This window comes from Lolium rigidum, chromosome 7 (assembly GCF_022539505.1).
Source record: "Lolium rigidum isolate FL_2022 chromosome 7, APGP_CSIRO_Lrig_0.1, whole genome shotgun sequence".
NCBI lineage: Eukaryota > Viridiplantae > Streptophyta > Magnoliopsida > Poales > Poaceae > Lolium > Lolium rigidum.
In genome coordinates, this window is record NC_061514.1 from 202,105,488 (window position 1) to 202,122,409 (window position 16,922).

A 16,922-nucleotide genomic window follows, 5' to 3' on the forward strand; every position below is an offset into this window, starting at 1 on the left:
TGGGCCGCTAACTAAAGCCATGATTCATGGTGGAAGTTTCAGTTTTGGACATATATCCTCAATCTCATATGAGAATAATAATTGTTGCCACATGCTTATGCATTAAAGAGGAGTCCATTATTTGTTGTCCATGTTGTCCCGGTATGGATGTCTAAGTTGAGAATAATCAAAAGCGAGAAATCCAAAATGCGAGCTTTCTCCTTAGACCTTTGTACGGGCGGCATGGAGGTACCCCATTGTGACACTTGGTTAAAACATGTGTATTGTGATGATCCGGTAGTCCAAGCTAATTAGGACAAGGTGCGGGCACTATTAGTATACTATGCATGAGACTTGCAACTTGTAAGATATAATTTACATAACTCATATGCTTTATTACTACCGTTGACAAAATTGTTTCATGTTTTCAAAATAAAAGCTCTAGCACAAATATAGCAATCGATGCTTTCCTCTTTGAAGGACCATTCTTTTTACTTTTATGTTGAGTCAGTTCACCTATCTCTCTCCACCTCAAGAAGCAAACACTTGTGTGAACTGTACATTGATTCCTACATACTTGCATATTGCACTTGTTATATTACTCTATGTTGACAATTATCCATGAGATACACATGTTACAAGTTGAAAGCAACCGCTGAAACTTAATCTTCCTTTGTGTTGCTTCAATACCTTTACTTTGATTTATTGCTTTATGAGTTAACTCTTATGCAAGACTTATTGATGCTTGTCTTGAAGTACTATTCATGAAAAGTCTTTGCTTTATGATTCACTTGTTTACTCATGTCATTAGCATTGTTTTGATCGCTGCATTCATTACATATGTTTACAAATAGTATGATCAAGGTTATGATGGCATGTCACTTCGAAATTATCTTTGTTATCGTTTTACCTGCTCGGGACGAGCGAAACTAAGCTTGGGGATGCCGATACGTCTCCGACGTATCGATAATTTCTTATGTTCCATGCCACATTATTGATGATATCTACATGTTTTATGCACACTTTATGTCATATTCGTGCATTTTCCGGAACTAACCTATTAACAAGATGCCGAAGAGCCGATTGTTGTTTCTACTGCTGTTTTTGGTTTCGAAATCCTAGTAACGAAATATTCTCGGAATTGGACGAAATCAAAACCCAGGGTCCTATTTTGCCACGAAGCTTCCGGAAGACCGAAGAGGAGTCGAAGTGGGGCCACGAGGGGCCGCCACCATAGGGCGGCGCGGCCCAGGCCCTGGCCGCGCCGACCTATGGTGTGGGGCCCTCGTGTGGCCCCCACGTTGCCCTTCCGCCTACTTAAAGCCTCCGTCACGAAAACCCCAGAACAGAGAACCACGATACGGAAAACCTTCCAGAGACGCCGCCGCCGCCAATCCCATCTCGGGGGATTCTGGAGATCTCCTCCGGCACCCTGCCGAAGAGGGGAATCATCTCCCGGAGGACTCTTCACCGCCATGGTCGCCTCCGGAGTGATGAGTGAGTAGTTCACCCCTGGACTATGGGTCCATAGCAGTAGCTAGATGGTTGTCTTCTCCTCATTGTGCTTCATTGTTGGATCTTGTGAGCTGCCTAACATGATCAAGATCATCTATCCGTAATGCTATATGTTGTGTTTGTCGGGATCCGATGGATAGAGAATACCATGTTATGTTAATTATCAAGTTATTACCTATGTGTTGTTTATGATCTTGCATGCTCTCCGTTATTAGTAGAGGCTCTGGCCAAGTTTTTGCTCTTAACTCCAAGAGGGAGTATTTATGCTCGATAGTGGGTTCATGCCTCCATTGATACTGGGACGAGTGACGGAAAGTTCTAAGGTTGTGTTGTGTCTGTTGCCACTAGGGATAAAACATTGATGCTATGTCTAAGGATGTAGTTGTTGATTACATTACGCACCATACTTAATGCAATTGTCTCGTTGCTTTGCAACTTAATACTTGGAAGGGGTTCGGATGATAACTCGAAGGTGGAATTTTTAGGCATAGATGCGGTTGGATGGCGGTCTATGTACTTTGTCGTAATGCCCAATTAAATCTCACTCGTACTTATCATGACATGTATGTGCATTGTTATGCCCTCTCTATTTGTCAATTGCCCGACTGTAATTTGTTCACCCAACATGCTTTTATCTTATGGGAGAGACACCTCTAGTGAACTGTGGACCCCGGTCCATTCTTTTATACTTGAAATACAAATCTGTCTGCAGTACTTGTTCTTTCATCGTTTTCTTGCAAACAATCATCTTCCACACAATACGGTTAACCCTTTGTTACAGACAAGCCGGTGAGATTGACAACCTCACTGTTTCGTTGGGGCAAAGTACTTTGGTTGTGTTGTGCAGGTTCCACGCTGGCGCCGGAATCTCTGGTGTTGCGCCGCACTACATCCCGCCGCCATCAACCTTCAACGTGCTTCTTGACTCCTACTGGTTCGATTAAACCTTGGTTTCTTACTGAGGGAAACTTGCCGCTGTGCATCACACCTTCCTCTTGGGGTTCCCAACGGACGTGTCAATTACACGCATCAGGTAGCGGTACTACCGCTCCTAGTACCGGTAGTACCGGTCAGGTAGAAACAACTATTTCCTCTCTTCCTCTCCAACCATGTCACCTCGCGATACACACACAAAACCAGAAAACCTATAAACTACGCTTCAGTCCTCCGATCATGACGTGTCCAGCGAAGTCACCGTGCACTTGCAAATCTATCAAAGACAATCTTTATACACGGTGAGATTCATTCAAATGTTATCATCAAAAACACAAAACACGGGGTTTAGACTTTGCTCTTTCAAGTAGCTACAATATATATGTGCACTTACAGTCATCAGCGGGGTTGCCGCTACATTGTCCTCTGCACCATAAGAAACCAAGAAATTTTGAAGTTAGTCGTGCTAGTTTATTTTTCCATAAGAATTCTAGATGTCTTCCTTTTGAATGAAAATGAATGTCAAAGAAATCCCTAGTAATCTAGAATAAATATATACCTGCACTTCTTGTGGTGCATCTTCAGGTTGCCGTGAACCGCGTAGCTGTGGTCGCACGCAACGCAACGCCAAGGCTTACTTCCATGTCGCCTCATAAAGTGCCTCTTGACTCTTTTTACCTTTTTTTCTTGATGTCACAATATCTCTCTCGCCTTCCCAAATCTGCAGTGTCTTTTCAAGTACTCATGACCGGATCCATTGTGTAAGCTATGGGGGGCAACTGCCCCCCCCCCCCCCTCAGTTTTCATATTCTTTGTAATATACTAAAGTAAAGTGAGTGATTTGCCCTCACTTAGAAAAGAAATTTAGCCCACTTAACACATGTTTACCCCCTAAAATGATATCGTAGGTCCTCCAATGCAGGTACTAACCACTAACACAAACATAATCCAAGAATAGTCGCCTTCATCTAGTCACATACCCCTATTTTTTACACTAGTGAGTAGATTTTAACTGAAAAAAGAGATGCATGGCAATGATGTACTAACTAGACCTTTTGCATCACACGATTTTTTTTAAAGGATTGTGCATTAAGTTGGCATAACATTGTTCATACATTCCTTTCCTAGCTAGTTTCGATACACATGCTGGAACTTGGCCTAGCATAACCCCACCACACAACTCCTTACAAGCAAACTTTGCAATCTCATGAGCTAGGCGGTTTGCCTTTCTACTGGTATTCTTTAGCTTGATCACCGTTTTCATAGGGATCAAACTGTGGAAGTCTTGATGCAATGTTGAGTTATGGATTGTTGGGCACATGTGAGTTATTTTTTATTGTTGCAGAAATAAAACGTCAGTGATGCATGCAAATAGGCATACTGTTGGTTGAAACAAATACATGTCATCTGAGCTAAACACATACGACTAGTTCAACATTTATCGTTTGTCATTTGTGATCTTGCAATCCACTGATATTGGAGTATAACAAATCATATCGTAGATATATTTCAAAAAAAAAAAAGTTTCCGAAAAGGATATCTTCGCACACGGTTAAATAAATCATGTGCGTTGTAGATGACCATCGTACATCCTTGCATACTGACGATTGGATAAACTGCATGTAACATCTATTTCAGCTACGTGTGAAGGTGTATTTTGTACTAGCGTAGTACCTATGTAAACTTTGTCACGCCGTGAAAAGATTTGCGCGATTCTGAACTTACATCCGATTAAGCAGAAGATAAGAAATGGATAACTAGGGCAAGCGCGTCACAAAGTGGCATCGTCCTGTCTAAGCACCACATTCTATCTATTGGGGTTGACAACTGACAACTTGTGGACATGCTGCACGCTCAAGATTGATACATACATCGAAGCTGCATTTGCGTGGGCGGGGACGGGCTGGACGAAGACTTCCAGAAAAATCATGTTCTCTTTCTTCACCTAACCGCTAAGATTGGATTGGGACAAGAGACTGCCGACTTGCTATGCCTTCTAGAGACGGAAAAGAATCATGATCGATTTTGAACAGTAGAGGTGTACATGCATTTTCATCAACTCGTTTGCGTGCAAATTAATCGATTACTATGCTTTTGCATCCACTTATTATAGTATGTGTTAGTGTGGCAATTCAGCAAAATGCATGTACACACCTCTATTAATGAACACTGTTTGCTTGAATGTGCACGTACTACCTTTGTTCGCTCACCTTTTGCTGTTGTACTGGATGAGTAGATTCCCAGAGATCACCAGAAGAGATATAGCTTTACAATATGACTGCATGAGCCCTGCTTAAGGAGTAATGTTAGAGTTTTAATACGTCCGCTATTTTGTACAAAAGTTAAAGTCTCAAGATTTTGTGGTGTATTATACTAGTTCGATGACATACAAATGCAAAGAGCATGGAACTTTCAACAATATAGATCGGGCGCTTTTAACCCCCAATCGCACATGAAAGGGTCGATCCATGTGCGCTCAGAATGATCTTTTATGGCAAAATACATTTACCGTGTGACCGTGCTCTAGCGATGCTCGAAGCAAACCCATCACACACGGTTTATATATTAGGGCAGTGTGTGAAATATCGCACACTGGCCATTAACGAATATCCTTGACGCATCTACTGCAGAAGCTTTGGCTTTAAGATATGGCCTAAATTTATTGGAAGACATGGGATGCTCGCCAACCATTGGTGAGTCTGACAATCTAGAGCTGATAAACGCTTGTAATGGATCTGATGAGATATGGTCTCCTCACACGGCCATACTAGCAGATTGTTTTCAAATATCCCAACATATTGGGTTAATCTCTTTTAAGCATTGCCCTCGAGAGGGCAACAAAGTGGTGCACAATTTAGCTAGATTAAGCCATGATTATGGTAATTTTGTTCTGTGGGATGGTGATCCTCCACCATCAGTCTTAAGGGATGTGATTAACAATGTATCTGTTTTTTGAAGTTTAAATAAAGAGCGCCCTTTGTTTCAAAAAAAAAAAGACTCGTTGCCCGCAAAAGGAAAGGCTTGCGTGCAATTATTTGGAAGGTCAAGCACGGTTGTTTGAGCCACAATGGTGTGCAATCTTACCATCACCTTTGCTAAAATATCCGATCTATGACGCACAATATTATATATTGCAAAATATTGTTCGTGAAGAGTGGCATTACCAAGCTACTTATCTTTCTAGAACCTTATCTTAGATCATCCTTGATAGAGAAAGACCTATATAAAAAGAAGAACTTCTTTGTCCTATAAGAGCAGTCTAAAAGTGCGAGACCCCAGATTTTCAATAAACATGGGGCAAAGCCTTTGAGCTGGCATACTTTTCTCTAGGATGCTTTGCCAAATCCCATCTTTGGTCAGAAGTTGGAACAAGCATTTTTCAAGGAGTGCTCACTTTTTTACCTCAATGTCATGAATACAAAGTCCCCCTTAATATTTTGGACAACAAACAACATTTCATTTAGCCATTCGATATGTATTTTTCTCACTATCTTCTTGCCAATTTTTTTTTAATCTCAAGTAGTCCAATATTTGCAAGACTTGTTTAAGCAACTGGAAGAAGAAAATTATATACTGTACCATATTGCTAAGTACTGAGTTAATGAGGACCAACCGTCCACCCAAAGATAGTAATTTTTCCTTTCCAACTACTTAACCATGTTTGAGTCTTTCCTCGCGTGTTTCCATTCAGCATTTGTAATCCGCCGATAACGAATCGAAATGCCTAAATAATCTTATGGAACTGACCTATCCCATAGCCAAAAAGATCGGCATACTAGGTCGCCTCATCTTGTGCGTCTTGTGCCTCGTCGAAGTAGAGCAATTCATATTATATTTATGAAATTAGTTTTAAAACCTAGTAGCTTCTCCGAGGCTGATAAATTCAGCTGAGGATTTCTTGCTTTCTCAAGTTCGTGTTCCATAAATCCCAAACAAAACACAGAAAGATTTAAGGTACTACTGGGTTGTACATAGATAACTTGGATACTTTTGTTCAAAGCATAGGACATTCAGGACCATACTTATAGTTGCGTACACCCACTCCCGTAGAAAAATGAGCACAATTCAATGGGATGAACAACCAAGTCTCGAGTATTGTAGCACGAAAACGAAATGGTAACGTATAGTATTATTATTGAACTAACAGCAAAACGGTCGAGAAAATGCTCAAGTACGTAGTGTCATTTTCCTATGTTTCCTTCGATTTGTAGTTGGGGAGACCGACCCCTGTGTTTTCGTGTTCTGTTATCTCTAGTCTTACCCTAGATTGTTTGGCGAGCGCAGCGGTTTGGGATCGTGTGTAAAACTTATTAAACTTTAAGGCAATTTAAAGTTACACACTTAGTACCTTTTATCTAAAATGTGTGTCTTTTTTCGAAAACTTGTATTCAAACATAGACTATCTGGATATACATGCAAATATTTTTTTGATTTTTTTGACACTTTGAATATGATTTCAAACCGGTTTATATGTACATGCGTGCCGAATTAGATTGGATTTCTCGTACATTCTCTGCTACAATCAGCTTGAAGTAGTGATTTGTTCCATTCCGTAAAAAGTTAGCGCGTAAGGACTGATTTGTTTGTGCTAATGAACCTCTCCCATGATATACCCTTTAATTACATATCAAGATGTCTTAATTTACAAATAATATACATAGGACCTTCATTACACCATTTTCGTTGCGATATATTTGAGAAATGCAAATATGAGAGAAAAGGGTATGTGACTAACGAGAGGAGAGAAAAGAAAGTGACCCCCCAGACAACTACGGTTTTTGTCTCCTCCACCGTCGACACCGCTGATCCGCCCCGCTTCCAAGCCTTTTAGGCTTTGAAGGTGATGCGGACTCCGGCCTCTCGCCGGTGGGAGAGTTTCCATTTCTTATTTTAGTTAATTTTAGTGTCTTTATCAGGATGGTGATGTGACAGCGAAATGTTGGTGTCTGAATAAGGTTCTCCTTGTCTTACCCCTATCCCAGTGGTGTGTCTAGTGCCGGAGGACGTCACGTGAAGTTGTGTGTGTCCGCTAGATCTCCTAGTTTTCAATCGGTTTTCGTATTCATTTGTGTGGTTGCGTGTCTAACTTTTTCGATCTATGGCTCTCATTTTTTGTGATGGTTGTTATTCTTGTTCGCTAGTTTTTTGATATTAGCACAATGAATTTTCATCTGTCTACCACAAAATTTCTATTACGACAAGCTTTTCCCTGCTCTGGTTGGGAAGGGGAGAGGACCACGAGGTGGCTTCGGCTCACTTAAATGCGTGCAGTCGCCGGTAGATAGGTGCAGTGATCTTTCTAAAATTTTATTAATTTTGCTATTAATTATTATTAATAGATCGGTTGATTTAAAAAAATATAAATTAGTAGATTACATAATAACTTCCGATTCTGCATCAACTGACAAGGTGAAACGTCGATTGTAGCATACCTTGTCAACCAAAAACATGAGAGTAAAGTCTTCTCAACAGGAAAACACTATGGGCGCGTTTGGTAGCTTGCATCCATTTCGTGGCTCACTGCGCTAGTGAGATGGGCTCACGCTACGTGTCGCGAACGTGCCATGTGCCGTGAAACACGGGTTGTTTGGTAGTCTGGTCGGCTTTTTCTGCACCAGAGAGGGAAACCAAGTTCCATTGTTTGGTTGCCTGTTTCCAACCCAATTTGCACGCGCGAAAACATGAATCAACTGTTTGGTTGCACAAATCATAGTTCTATATCCTTACCACAATTTAAATAGGGTGAGAATACCATTCCATAGCATGTTACATACGATCACATACTATTCAGAAGAACAACATCCTCACGATCACCACAATGAGGAAGACGATGATGTAATCTTTGACCCGACCCTGACGTGTCTCCGGTGCTGCTCCTTGTAGAGCATGCACAACACTTCCTCCCTGTGCTAATGGCACTGGCTCATCGATGGCCTGATCTGCCAGAAACTCATCTTCCAGGAAGGTGAGATACTCTTGCCGCGCCTCCTCCAATGTTTCATACCCACGGTAGCTGTTGTTGGAGTAGCCACTGACTTGGTCTTAACAGATCCTCCATGAGCTATAGATTCCTCGAACCCGTCCGCGGAACACCACATACCACTAGCATGGCATAAGAAGAACAGGTAATCGATCACATCCATGAACCAATTCATAACAGAGCAATAGAACTACACAAGTGTTGACAACAAATGATAAACTAACAGGGGCATGCATGATCATGCCAAAAGTGGATCACAAGTTCACCCTACACTACTATTGTGTACCACCACAACAAAAGTGGGTGTCATCCTAACACCGCAAGTTCACCATCACCTGAGGGGTTAGTATATACCACCTCATCATAGTTACAAAAGGGGGCCATCAAATATCTTTCAACCCTAGCTACTGCCAAAATGTACATCATCAACATCAAGTTCATCACCTCCATGCATGCATCCCATAAACACACCCCTCAAGGGCACCACTACACCTTCCAATCATACTTGGCAAGGTAGTTCCTTAGCCAGAGGACGAGGTGTGGCTCAATCATGCCACAAAGCTGCAACCCTAGGCCTTGTGGTCGACGAGGTGGCTCAGCGCCGCCATGACATCATCCTCGGCGAAGCCAAGCATGTCCATGACCGCATTATACAGGCTAGGGTGCATGCGCGTGTGCTTGTTGTCCCTGATGGCCTGTGCAACATCCTTCACATCAACAATCATGTTGGTGAAGGCCACCAGCTCGTCGTCGGTGAAGGCACCTCTCTTCCTCTTGCCGGCAGTCGCGTTGTCAGGCGCGTCGGCAACCTTCTCAGTTGGTCCGTCGAGGTTGACCGTGTCGGACTCCTGGGTTTCAGCATCCTCGGGTGAAGGAGTAGCTGCAGCCGAGCCCAGGGGCTCACTAGATCCCATGGCGTACTTGCCGGTGGCGAGGCCGAAAGAGAAGATGGTATGCATCTCATCGTAGTTGGCAATTGGCACATTCATGTACTCCGCGTCCTTTGGATGATCCTACTATACGAAGGGACAATAATGTTAGTTCTGCTCGTCGCTGATCAAAAGAGTTAGTGAGGTGGACTGAGTGTGCTCATCGCGACATGCCGCAGTAGTGCTCACCCTCAAGGATGATGCATTTTGTATCCTCGCACCACTGAGCCCCGCTTAGATCACGGAGCCTGGTAATGGTGAGCCACCTCTGCCTCCACTTCCTCAGGTGGTTGTACACCTGAGTGGGGCACGCGGAGACACCACTGTGTTCAAACAGGGCCTTCGCCACAACAGTCAGATGGACTTCCTTGAATCCTTTGTCAGTTCCCACACGGTCTTGATCAAGCTGCACATCTTCTCCAACACGAAGTTGGATATGAATGGAAGCCATTTCATGGTGGCGGTCCCTTTTTGTGAGGCCTTCAAGGCCTTGTCCGCTTCCCTGCGATTCTTGCTCTTCTTTGTGGCGGCCAACCTCGCCGTGACCTCTGCCGCTACCTGAGCCACCAGGTCAGCCACAAGCCCATTGACGGCCGGCAGAGGGGTGAACGCCACCCTGGACTCAAAGAGGGGATGTGAATCGGGAACTTGCGAAGGGATCTAAGACTCCCCAACGCAGACAAGCGCCTGGCTAAAGTCATCACAGAAGGAGTCCTACACACATTGTAGTACATATAACGTGAATCTACTTGGGAACAAAGACATGCCTAAAGTGGACAACACAAACCATACCAACATCATCCTAAACCAGACAAGCAATTCATTGCAACTGTGAACAACACAAAACCTAACAAGATCATGGTAGGTCAACACATTTGGGACAAACAAGCATCCGGAAATGTGTAACACTAGCAAGATCATGATAGCTCGACACAATCTGGACTAACCCCTGCTACAGGACCAAACCCTAGCCAAGATCTGACAACTCCTAACCTAGATCTAAACATAACCGAGGTACCAGGATAAGAGAATCCTTACAATCATCGCCAGAGGTGAAGAAGTTCTGCACCGGGAAGAAGATGAAGCCGCCCAGATGCAGTCGCCGCCGCCGCTGCCACCGTCGCCGACCGGAGATGCGTGCGTCCCTTACCTGCTTGCCAACGGGAGGAGGAACTCAAAATTTGGGGGAGAGTGGAGGAGGGGGTAGAAATAGGCGATGGGACGCGACGGGAGGTGACGGAATCCTTCCCGCCCCATTTTCGTTTTTTGCCGATGCGCACCGCAGCTCCCGCCATCTCCATCCTCATCTTGGCGCGTGCGCTGAAATTTGCTTTTGTATCAGTTGCGTACGAGATTTGCCTGGGAAACTGTCGAACTAGGCGTTCCTTCAGGTCTGACCCGAGGCTGCTTTGAGAACCGGTTAGTGTAACAACGCGACTCAGTCCAGGCAACCAAACAGACCGAAAATTGCTGGACCGATGCAAGCCAAGTCGAGGCCAGGCAACCAAACATGACCTATGTTTTGTACATTGAAAAGGCTGGGAAAACACTATTTATCATCCTAAAATTTTAAATCACCTGAAAAACCTGTCCTAACTAACGGAATTTCCACGTGGCTGGTGAAGAAACCATCCCCAGCCGCTTACCTCTTTCCGCCTCTCCCAGCACGGCACCCCTTTCTTCCCACCCTGACGGACGGTAAGCTCACCGCCGGGCCCACCTCCCGACCCGCCCCCACAAACAGCCGACCGCTCCTGGCCGCGACCCACGCCCAAACACACGAGCTCACACCAGCGAGAGAGAAACTACGGTGACTGACTTGGGGGCGAGGTGGTGGTGGTGGCGGGGGCGGAGGTGAAACCAGCGGCGCGGAGGCCTACCCCTCGCTGAGGGCGTCGGCGGGCGGAGGCGCGACGCGACGCGGGGCGGCGAGGCGCCGTTCCACGCACGGACGGGCACCACGGCGGCGCCGGCGGAAGACAGCAGCGGGGGAGGGGACCCCGTGGCGGCGAGGCGGCGCTGGGATCTGCCTGCCAAAGGGGTCGACAACACGTAATGGCGCTGCACTCTTTGGCTGATGGTCGTTGCGGTGCTGGAATTCTTTTTCGGGATGCTGTTTCGATGCTGGTTGTTGTTGGATTTGGGTGATTCGGGCGAATGTTTACTGATTTATTTGGTTTTTCTTTCTTCTGGTAGCTGGGGTCGGGCTAGGGTTTCGCGTGTGCGGGGGGAGGGCTACGGATTTTGAATGGTTTTCCTCTTGTTGATGGTAGGAATGTGCAGTATTTCAAATGCATTTATTTTAAAAATTAATAGGCGGCGTTCCAAATCGCACTTTTTTTTCTGTTTGCGTCAATGACTTCGACCATTGTGGTTTCAAGGTGCGTTCGTGCGGATCTTTAAATGATGCGTGCGGAATCAGGGTTTGACTTCAATTACAGGGTGCATTTTTTTAATTATGTGAAATCTTATCCGATTGGCATGTCGTAATTTGCTACAAAGACATGAAGATTTCTACTTGTTATCATGAGGTGTGTTCAACTTAGTGGTGGCCATTTATTTGTGCCTTGCGGGAATTCCTTTTCAAATGCAGAGCTTGCTATTCCTCTGCTTTTTTAGAAAATAATTTTTGTCATGTTATCTTAGTGGCCATGATGTAAGGACTACCCCCTTTGAAATTTTAAATTGCAACCCTCGAACGTTATACAGTGTCTGTCTTGACGAATCAAAGTTCATTAAATCTACTACAATGTTGTTGGTATTTATTGGCAGGAAAACTTATGCCTACTTACACATCGGTTATAATACCCTCTTAGGAATTTGGAGCCTGTCATGCTTCATATTCTGATGACACATGTGCAAATCAGTATAGTCACTTACTTTTCTTCGCTTATGAGGTCAACAATCAAATAACACTTTGTGCTAATTCGTAATTAGGATTTAGAGGGATGAAGAGACAACCAAATGCACCAATTATCTTGAAGTTTAAAAAACGCTCTTGGTTGGAACTTGATAAAAGTTCAATACATGTTTAATTTTCGATGTGTGCTATTAGAGAGTTTAGAATATCCGTCTGCCTGATGTGATAGCCCTAGATGTAACTCTTGATTAGCATTTTAGGCAGCTTGGTTGGAAACTTGGAATTCTTCTGCTTGCACCAGGGCGTAGTTGCGTGCATGTCATTGCTAATTCATATGGTTGGCTTGTTATCCTATTTAATGTTAAAAATATGGTTGAAGCACTATATTTGATTATTGCTGACTCTATGATTGCTCTGCTATTCTCTCTTATTCAAGTTAGACGGGGCTTCCATGCTCCAAGGGCACTGTCTTGCATGTATTTATTTGTTTTTTAATTTCCTGCAGCCCACTGGGGAAAGAGGTCGTAGAAATGTCCACAGATGAAGAATCAGATTGTGTGGTTATATGTCCACCCAATGGAGAAGCTCGTCATGAAGAAGTTATGAGTGGCATCCATGATGAAGATTCTCCAAAAGGGAAAGAAGCCCCTACTGTTATAGACTCACATATGGAAGACATGCCTGCAACTCGACATTCAACAAAGCTTGTTAATGAACAAAAGTCTTCTCTTCCAAATTCACCGACAAAGCCTGGTATAGCTGGGCAAAAAGGGTCCAAGCAGACTGTTCCACAGACATTCGCCCTTGCAACCAAAAGAAGGGTTTCTGGAGAAGTACCTTCTACTTCAGTATCTCATTCAACCAGCAACGGAGAAAAACTTTCTGACAGAAGTAGCAGCTCACCGGCAAGCATGGCAAAGAAGGTGTGGTAGTCATCCGTACTCTTGCTTGCTTCATATTGTGCATGCCTCATCTGCATAATTATCATCTGTACTCTCCCTCAAAAAAAAAAAAAATCTCCTTTATATTTTCTTTGAAGAAATTCCTGTTTTTCTGTCATCTGTTGGTATTACCTTGAGAAACTTTTGAATTCCGTAATTTTATGGCTAGGGGCTATCTTTCACGTGAAATGGTACCGATATACTTCCTGTTCTGTTATTTGGATGATGTCTTACCGATCTTCAACAGCTATCTGATAGGAAAGAACCACCATCTTTACTTCTCATACTGGATAACATCTTGACTTTGTTGCATACTTGCATGAACCTAAACCGCTTCAAATCGAATTTCTTATCAGAAACAAGAGTCTTATTGTTTACCTGGCTGTGGCTCTGTTTGGCACAAACTGTAGTTAGCTATCTGTAGATGAAATCAGGCAGTTCTATTAACAAAATTTACTGGTTATGGATTGCAGAGTCCATCAGTGACACCCAGGAAGCCTCAACAATCTGACAATACCAACAGTCAAGAGGAGGACTCATATTCAGTTACTTCTTCGTATCCTTTCGCTAAAGATATGATCTCGTTGATATTATCCTGTGGGCACATCCACACTCTTTATCTATATGCGTAGCTAAGGATGCAACTACAATTGTGTGTTTTTGTTATTTTGACTCCACGAAATTGCCCCGGAAACTGTTTTTTCAATGTCTTGATAATTGATTGCACGGATCGTGCTTTCCTCATTTATATCGAGCTTTTCCCTGAGCTTCATACAGAACTGTAACCTCGGCAAGAGGTGGAAAAACGAAGAAGACAACAGTTCCTGTTCCGCCTACATTTGTATGTGGTAATCGTCTTGAGAAGAGGGGGGAGGTAAGATGCATTTCAGCGTACTATGTCTGTATGCCAATTGAATTTATTATAGTCTAGTAATCATATTTCTGCATTGTTCAGTTTTACACTAAATTGGAAGAAAAACGCAAGGCTTTGGAAGATGAGAAACTTGAAGCAGAGGCCAGGAAAAAGGTTAGTCTCCTTCAATTTATATTATTGTTCAGTTGGATTTTGCAATTTTTCGTTTGTTTTTTAATTGCTAGAGCCATTTTGGCTATTCCTAATATATTGGAACTCTACACTAGATGCCTTGTACTGTTGAAGTATGAAGATACTTTTTGTTACTTCATCTCCAAATTGGTTTTGACGAAGATAGTTTTTATACATTTTTTTACTTCCCCAAACCATGAGTGCTGCTTTATCTTTTAAAGTACTACCTATTTGAAAAGTTATGTTTAATAATTACAAAAGTTACATTGGAATGTGCTTGCAGTCTCTTGATAGCTTCAACCTTCTGAACAGATGTGATGTTTTTTTTCTCTTCATGAACATTCAAGCGCGCATAGTGGTGCAAACCATGGTTGTCAAGTTGACAAGTCGATTTGACTCACCTCTTGACCGGCTAGGGGACTAGTCGATCTCTAGTCGGGCTTCCTACGCAGAGGATTTATGAGGGCAGGCTGCATCTTTTGAAGTCATATAGTGCGTGCTTAGGACTACTTCTAGTGGGCATTACTTATATAAGAATATGTGGTGTCACAAAGATGAATAGCTGATATAAATATCTGGCTTTAGTATTCTACCTCTTAGGCACCCTCCTTTTCTCAATTTCACGCTCTGTTTTAGAGTTCCCTCGATCTGGACTCTGACAGTGTATCATAGGCCACCAAGTCGGGTGACTTGAGGATCGTAGTTGGAGCTAACCGGGCTAGCCGATGGGTCACTTCACTTGCTCCCCTAGTTGAGTCGTTGCACCCATACGGGCTGGCAAAGCCAACTAGGTGACCAATCCTGGACTAGTCTTGACTTTAAAGCAATGGTACAAACTGTTGTAAGATGTTATTTTTTTTCCAGCAATGCTCCAAAGAAACTGCTGTACAGTGAGTATGTTTATATGATGATTCTTTCTAGTATTCCAATTCAAATGATTGGAAGAGCAATTGCTATCTCTTGTCACAATTCATTCTCATTTGTCTCGCTTCTGTAGGAAGAGCAAGAAACAGTTCTAAAACAACTAAGAAAGAACCTGGTTATTAGAGCAAAGCCCATGCCAAGCTTCTACCAAGAGGGTCCCCCACCGAAGGTTGAACTTAAGAAGGTAATCTATTTGTTTCATTGGTTGTTTTATCTTATCTTTGAAGCCTTGTCTTTGAAGCCTCACTTTGCTTCTGTTAACCCTTCTAGTATAGTAATGCCTTCTTTGGGTTATCATAGGACTATAGTCAATATTGGGAACCTTGCCTAATATTGTTTCTTTGTATTCTTGATGTACTATTGAACTGCAGATTAGCACATGATGTATCTGCTTGACACAAAATGATGGTCCATTTCACTTATCTATGTCATCCATTAACTCATTTTTTGTGTGGTTGAGCATAATTTGAATTCCAGCAGTAATTTGCTTTTCTTATCTCATCAAGGTTCCGATTTACCCATTCAATTGACTTGAACAACAGAATGAATCCGTTTTTCTTAAGAACAAGTCATCGTGCTCCAATGCTGGTATTTATATTGTTTTACTAGACATGAAGTCCGTAAATTAAAGTGAATAAACATATGCTATTGGCTCTTACATTACCAACAGAATCAGATAATGCATATGCACTATTATGTCTTCAAGCATAACACCATAATGTTTATCTGAAGCATTGGCATGCAACCTGCTGATTCGACTGGTGATACGCGTGATATCCTTTCGCATGCACTGGTGTTAGCCTTCATGTTTGCCATTTATTTATAGGTGCCACCAACACGTGCCAAATCACCAAAATTGACACGCAGAAAGAGCTGCAGCGACTCCCCTCTTACACCAGAGGGAGGAAAGGACAGTGCAGCATGTTTCCGGTTGCATCGCCACAGTATTGGGAATTTAAAGAATGGTAGCAGCAGCGCTCAGTGTTCTCCCAAGAGCTCTCCGAAGACTGGGGCGGCTACAAAAACCAGAACGGCTAAGTCCGCAATGAAGACTGCGGGGCAGCCAGGTTCTACAAATGTTGCTGTACGGAGCTAACTCTTGCACCGTTTCACTCTGATGGCATTTTGCAGTTTAATTTTACCTCACATCACCAAAAGACGGCGTTATGTCCCGACAGCATGTGTGTTTTGTTGCTGGACTATTTTTTGCATTCTCCATGTAAGAACCTTGGTACCGAGACCATGTGCTGTTCCATGTTGTAAATTTCTTGAGGTTGTTGTAAGGGGTGACTGAGTCTGTTCTTTCTGTAAGAACCAATGTGGCAGCCGATAAGCTGTTGGAATGACATTGTTGTTGCTGTTGATGTATGTCAGCTGTTCGCAGATCCTGTTGTATTGTATTAACTAGTGAATTATTACGAGCCAGTTTGGTATTGTTGCACAATATGCCAGTTTCCATCTTTCAAGGATCGTCCGTATGTTTGTAGCTTTGGATATAGAGGTGGTTTTACCACTTCAAAAGTCCCTGAAGATCATACCTCCAATCTGTATGATATGGTTGGTAAGTGACCTTGTAAACATTGACTTCGGTAACTCTGCAAACTTTCTTTCTCTTCGCAGTGATGATAGCCAACGGAGGAAGCAACAGCCAAAGGCAGATCAAACGCTGCCCAAAGCTCTCATGCGGTTAGTGGTTCCAAGTGCTGCAGACGAACAGTGATACAGTCTCTATCTTTCGCTCACTTTACCAAAGAGTATGCTTCCAGCTTTTTGAAGAGTCAAAATATTTCAAAAATATAATGACATTTGTGAAACC

At 43.1% G+C, this 16,922-nt stretch overlaps 1 protein-coding gene across 1 annotated transcript; it reads left to right on the forward strand.

Moving 5' to 3' along the window:
• The first annotated feature begins 9,694 nt into the window (after positions 1-9,694).
• Positions 9,695-16,474, forward strand: LOC124672450 (protein WVD2-like 2). Its single transcript, XM_047208673.1, has 8 exons — positions 9,695-9,715; positions 11,228-11,388; positions 12,702-13,119; positions 13,611-13,693; positions 13,915-14,011; positions 14,093-14,164; positions 15,180-15,290; positions 15,933-16,474. Exons 1-8 carry the CDS (start codon positions 9,695-9,697, stop codon positions 16,200-16,202), a joined length of 1,233 nt encoding a protein of 410 aa, XP_047064629.1. The 3' UTR covers positions 16,203-16,474.
• The last annotated feature ends 448 nt before the right edge of the window (positions 16,475-16,922 follow it).

Coding starts and splice junctions, on each gene's coding strand:
- LOC124672450 (XM_047208673.1), top strand. CDS start 9,695: ATGGACTTCCTTGAATCCTTT. Junction 14,165..15,179: donor AAGCAGAGGCCAGGAAAAAG/GTTAGTCTCCTT, acceptor TCGCTTCTGTAG/GAAGAGCAAGAAACAGTTCT. Junction 15,291..15,932: donor CGAAGGTTGAACTTAAGAAG/GTAATCTATTTG, acceptor ATTTATTTATAG/GTGCCACCAACACGTGCCAA.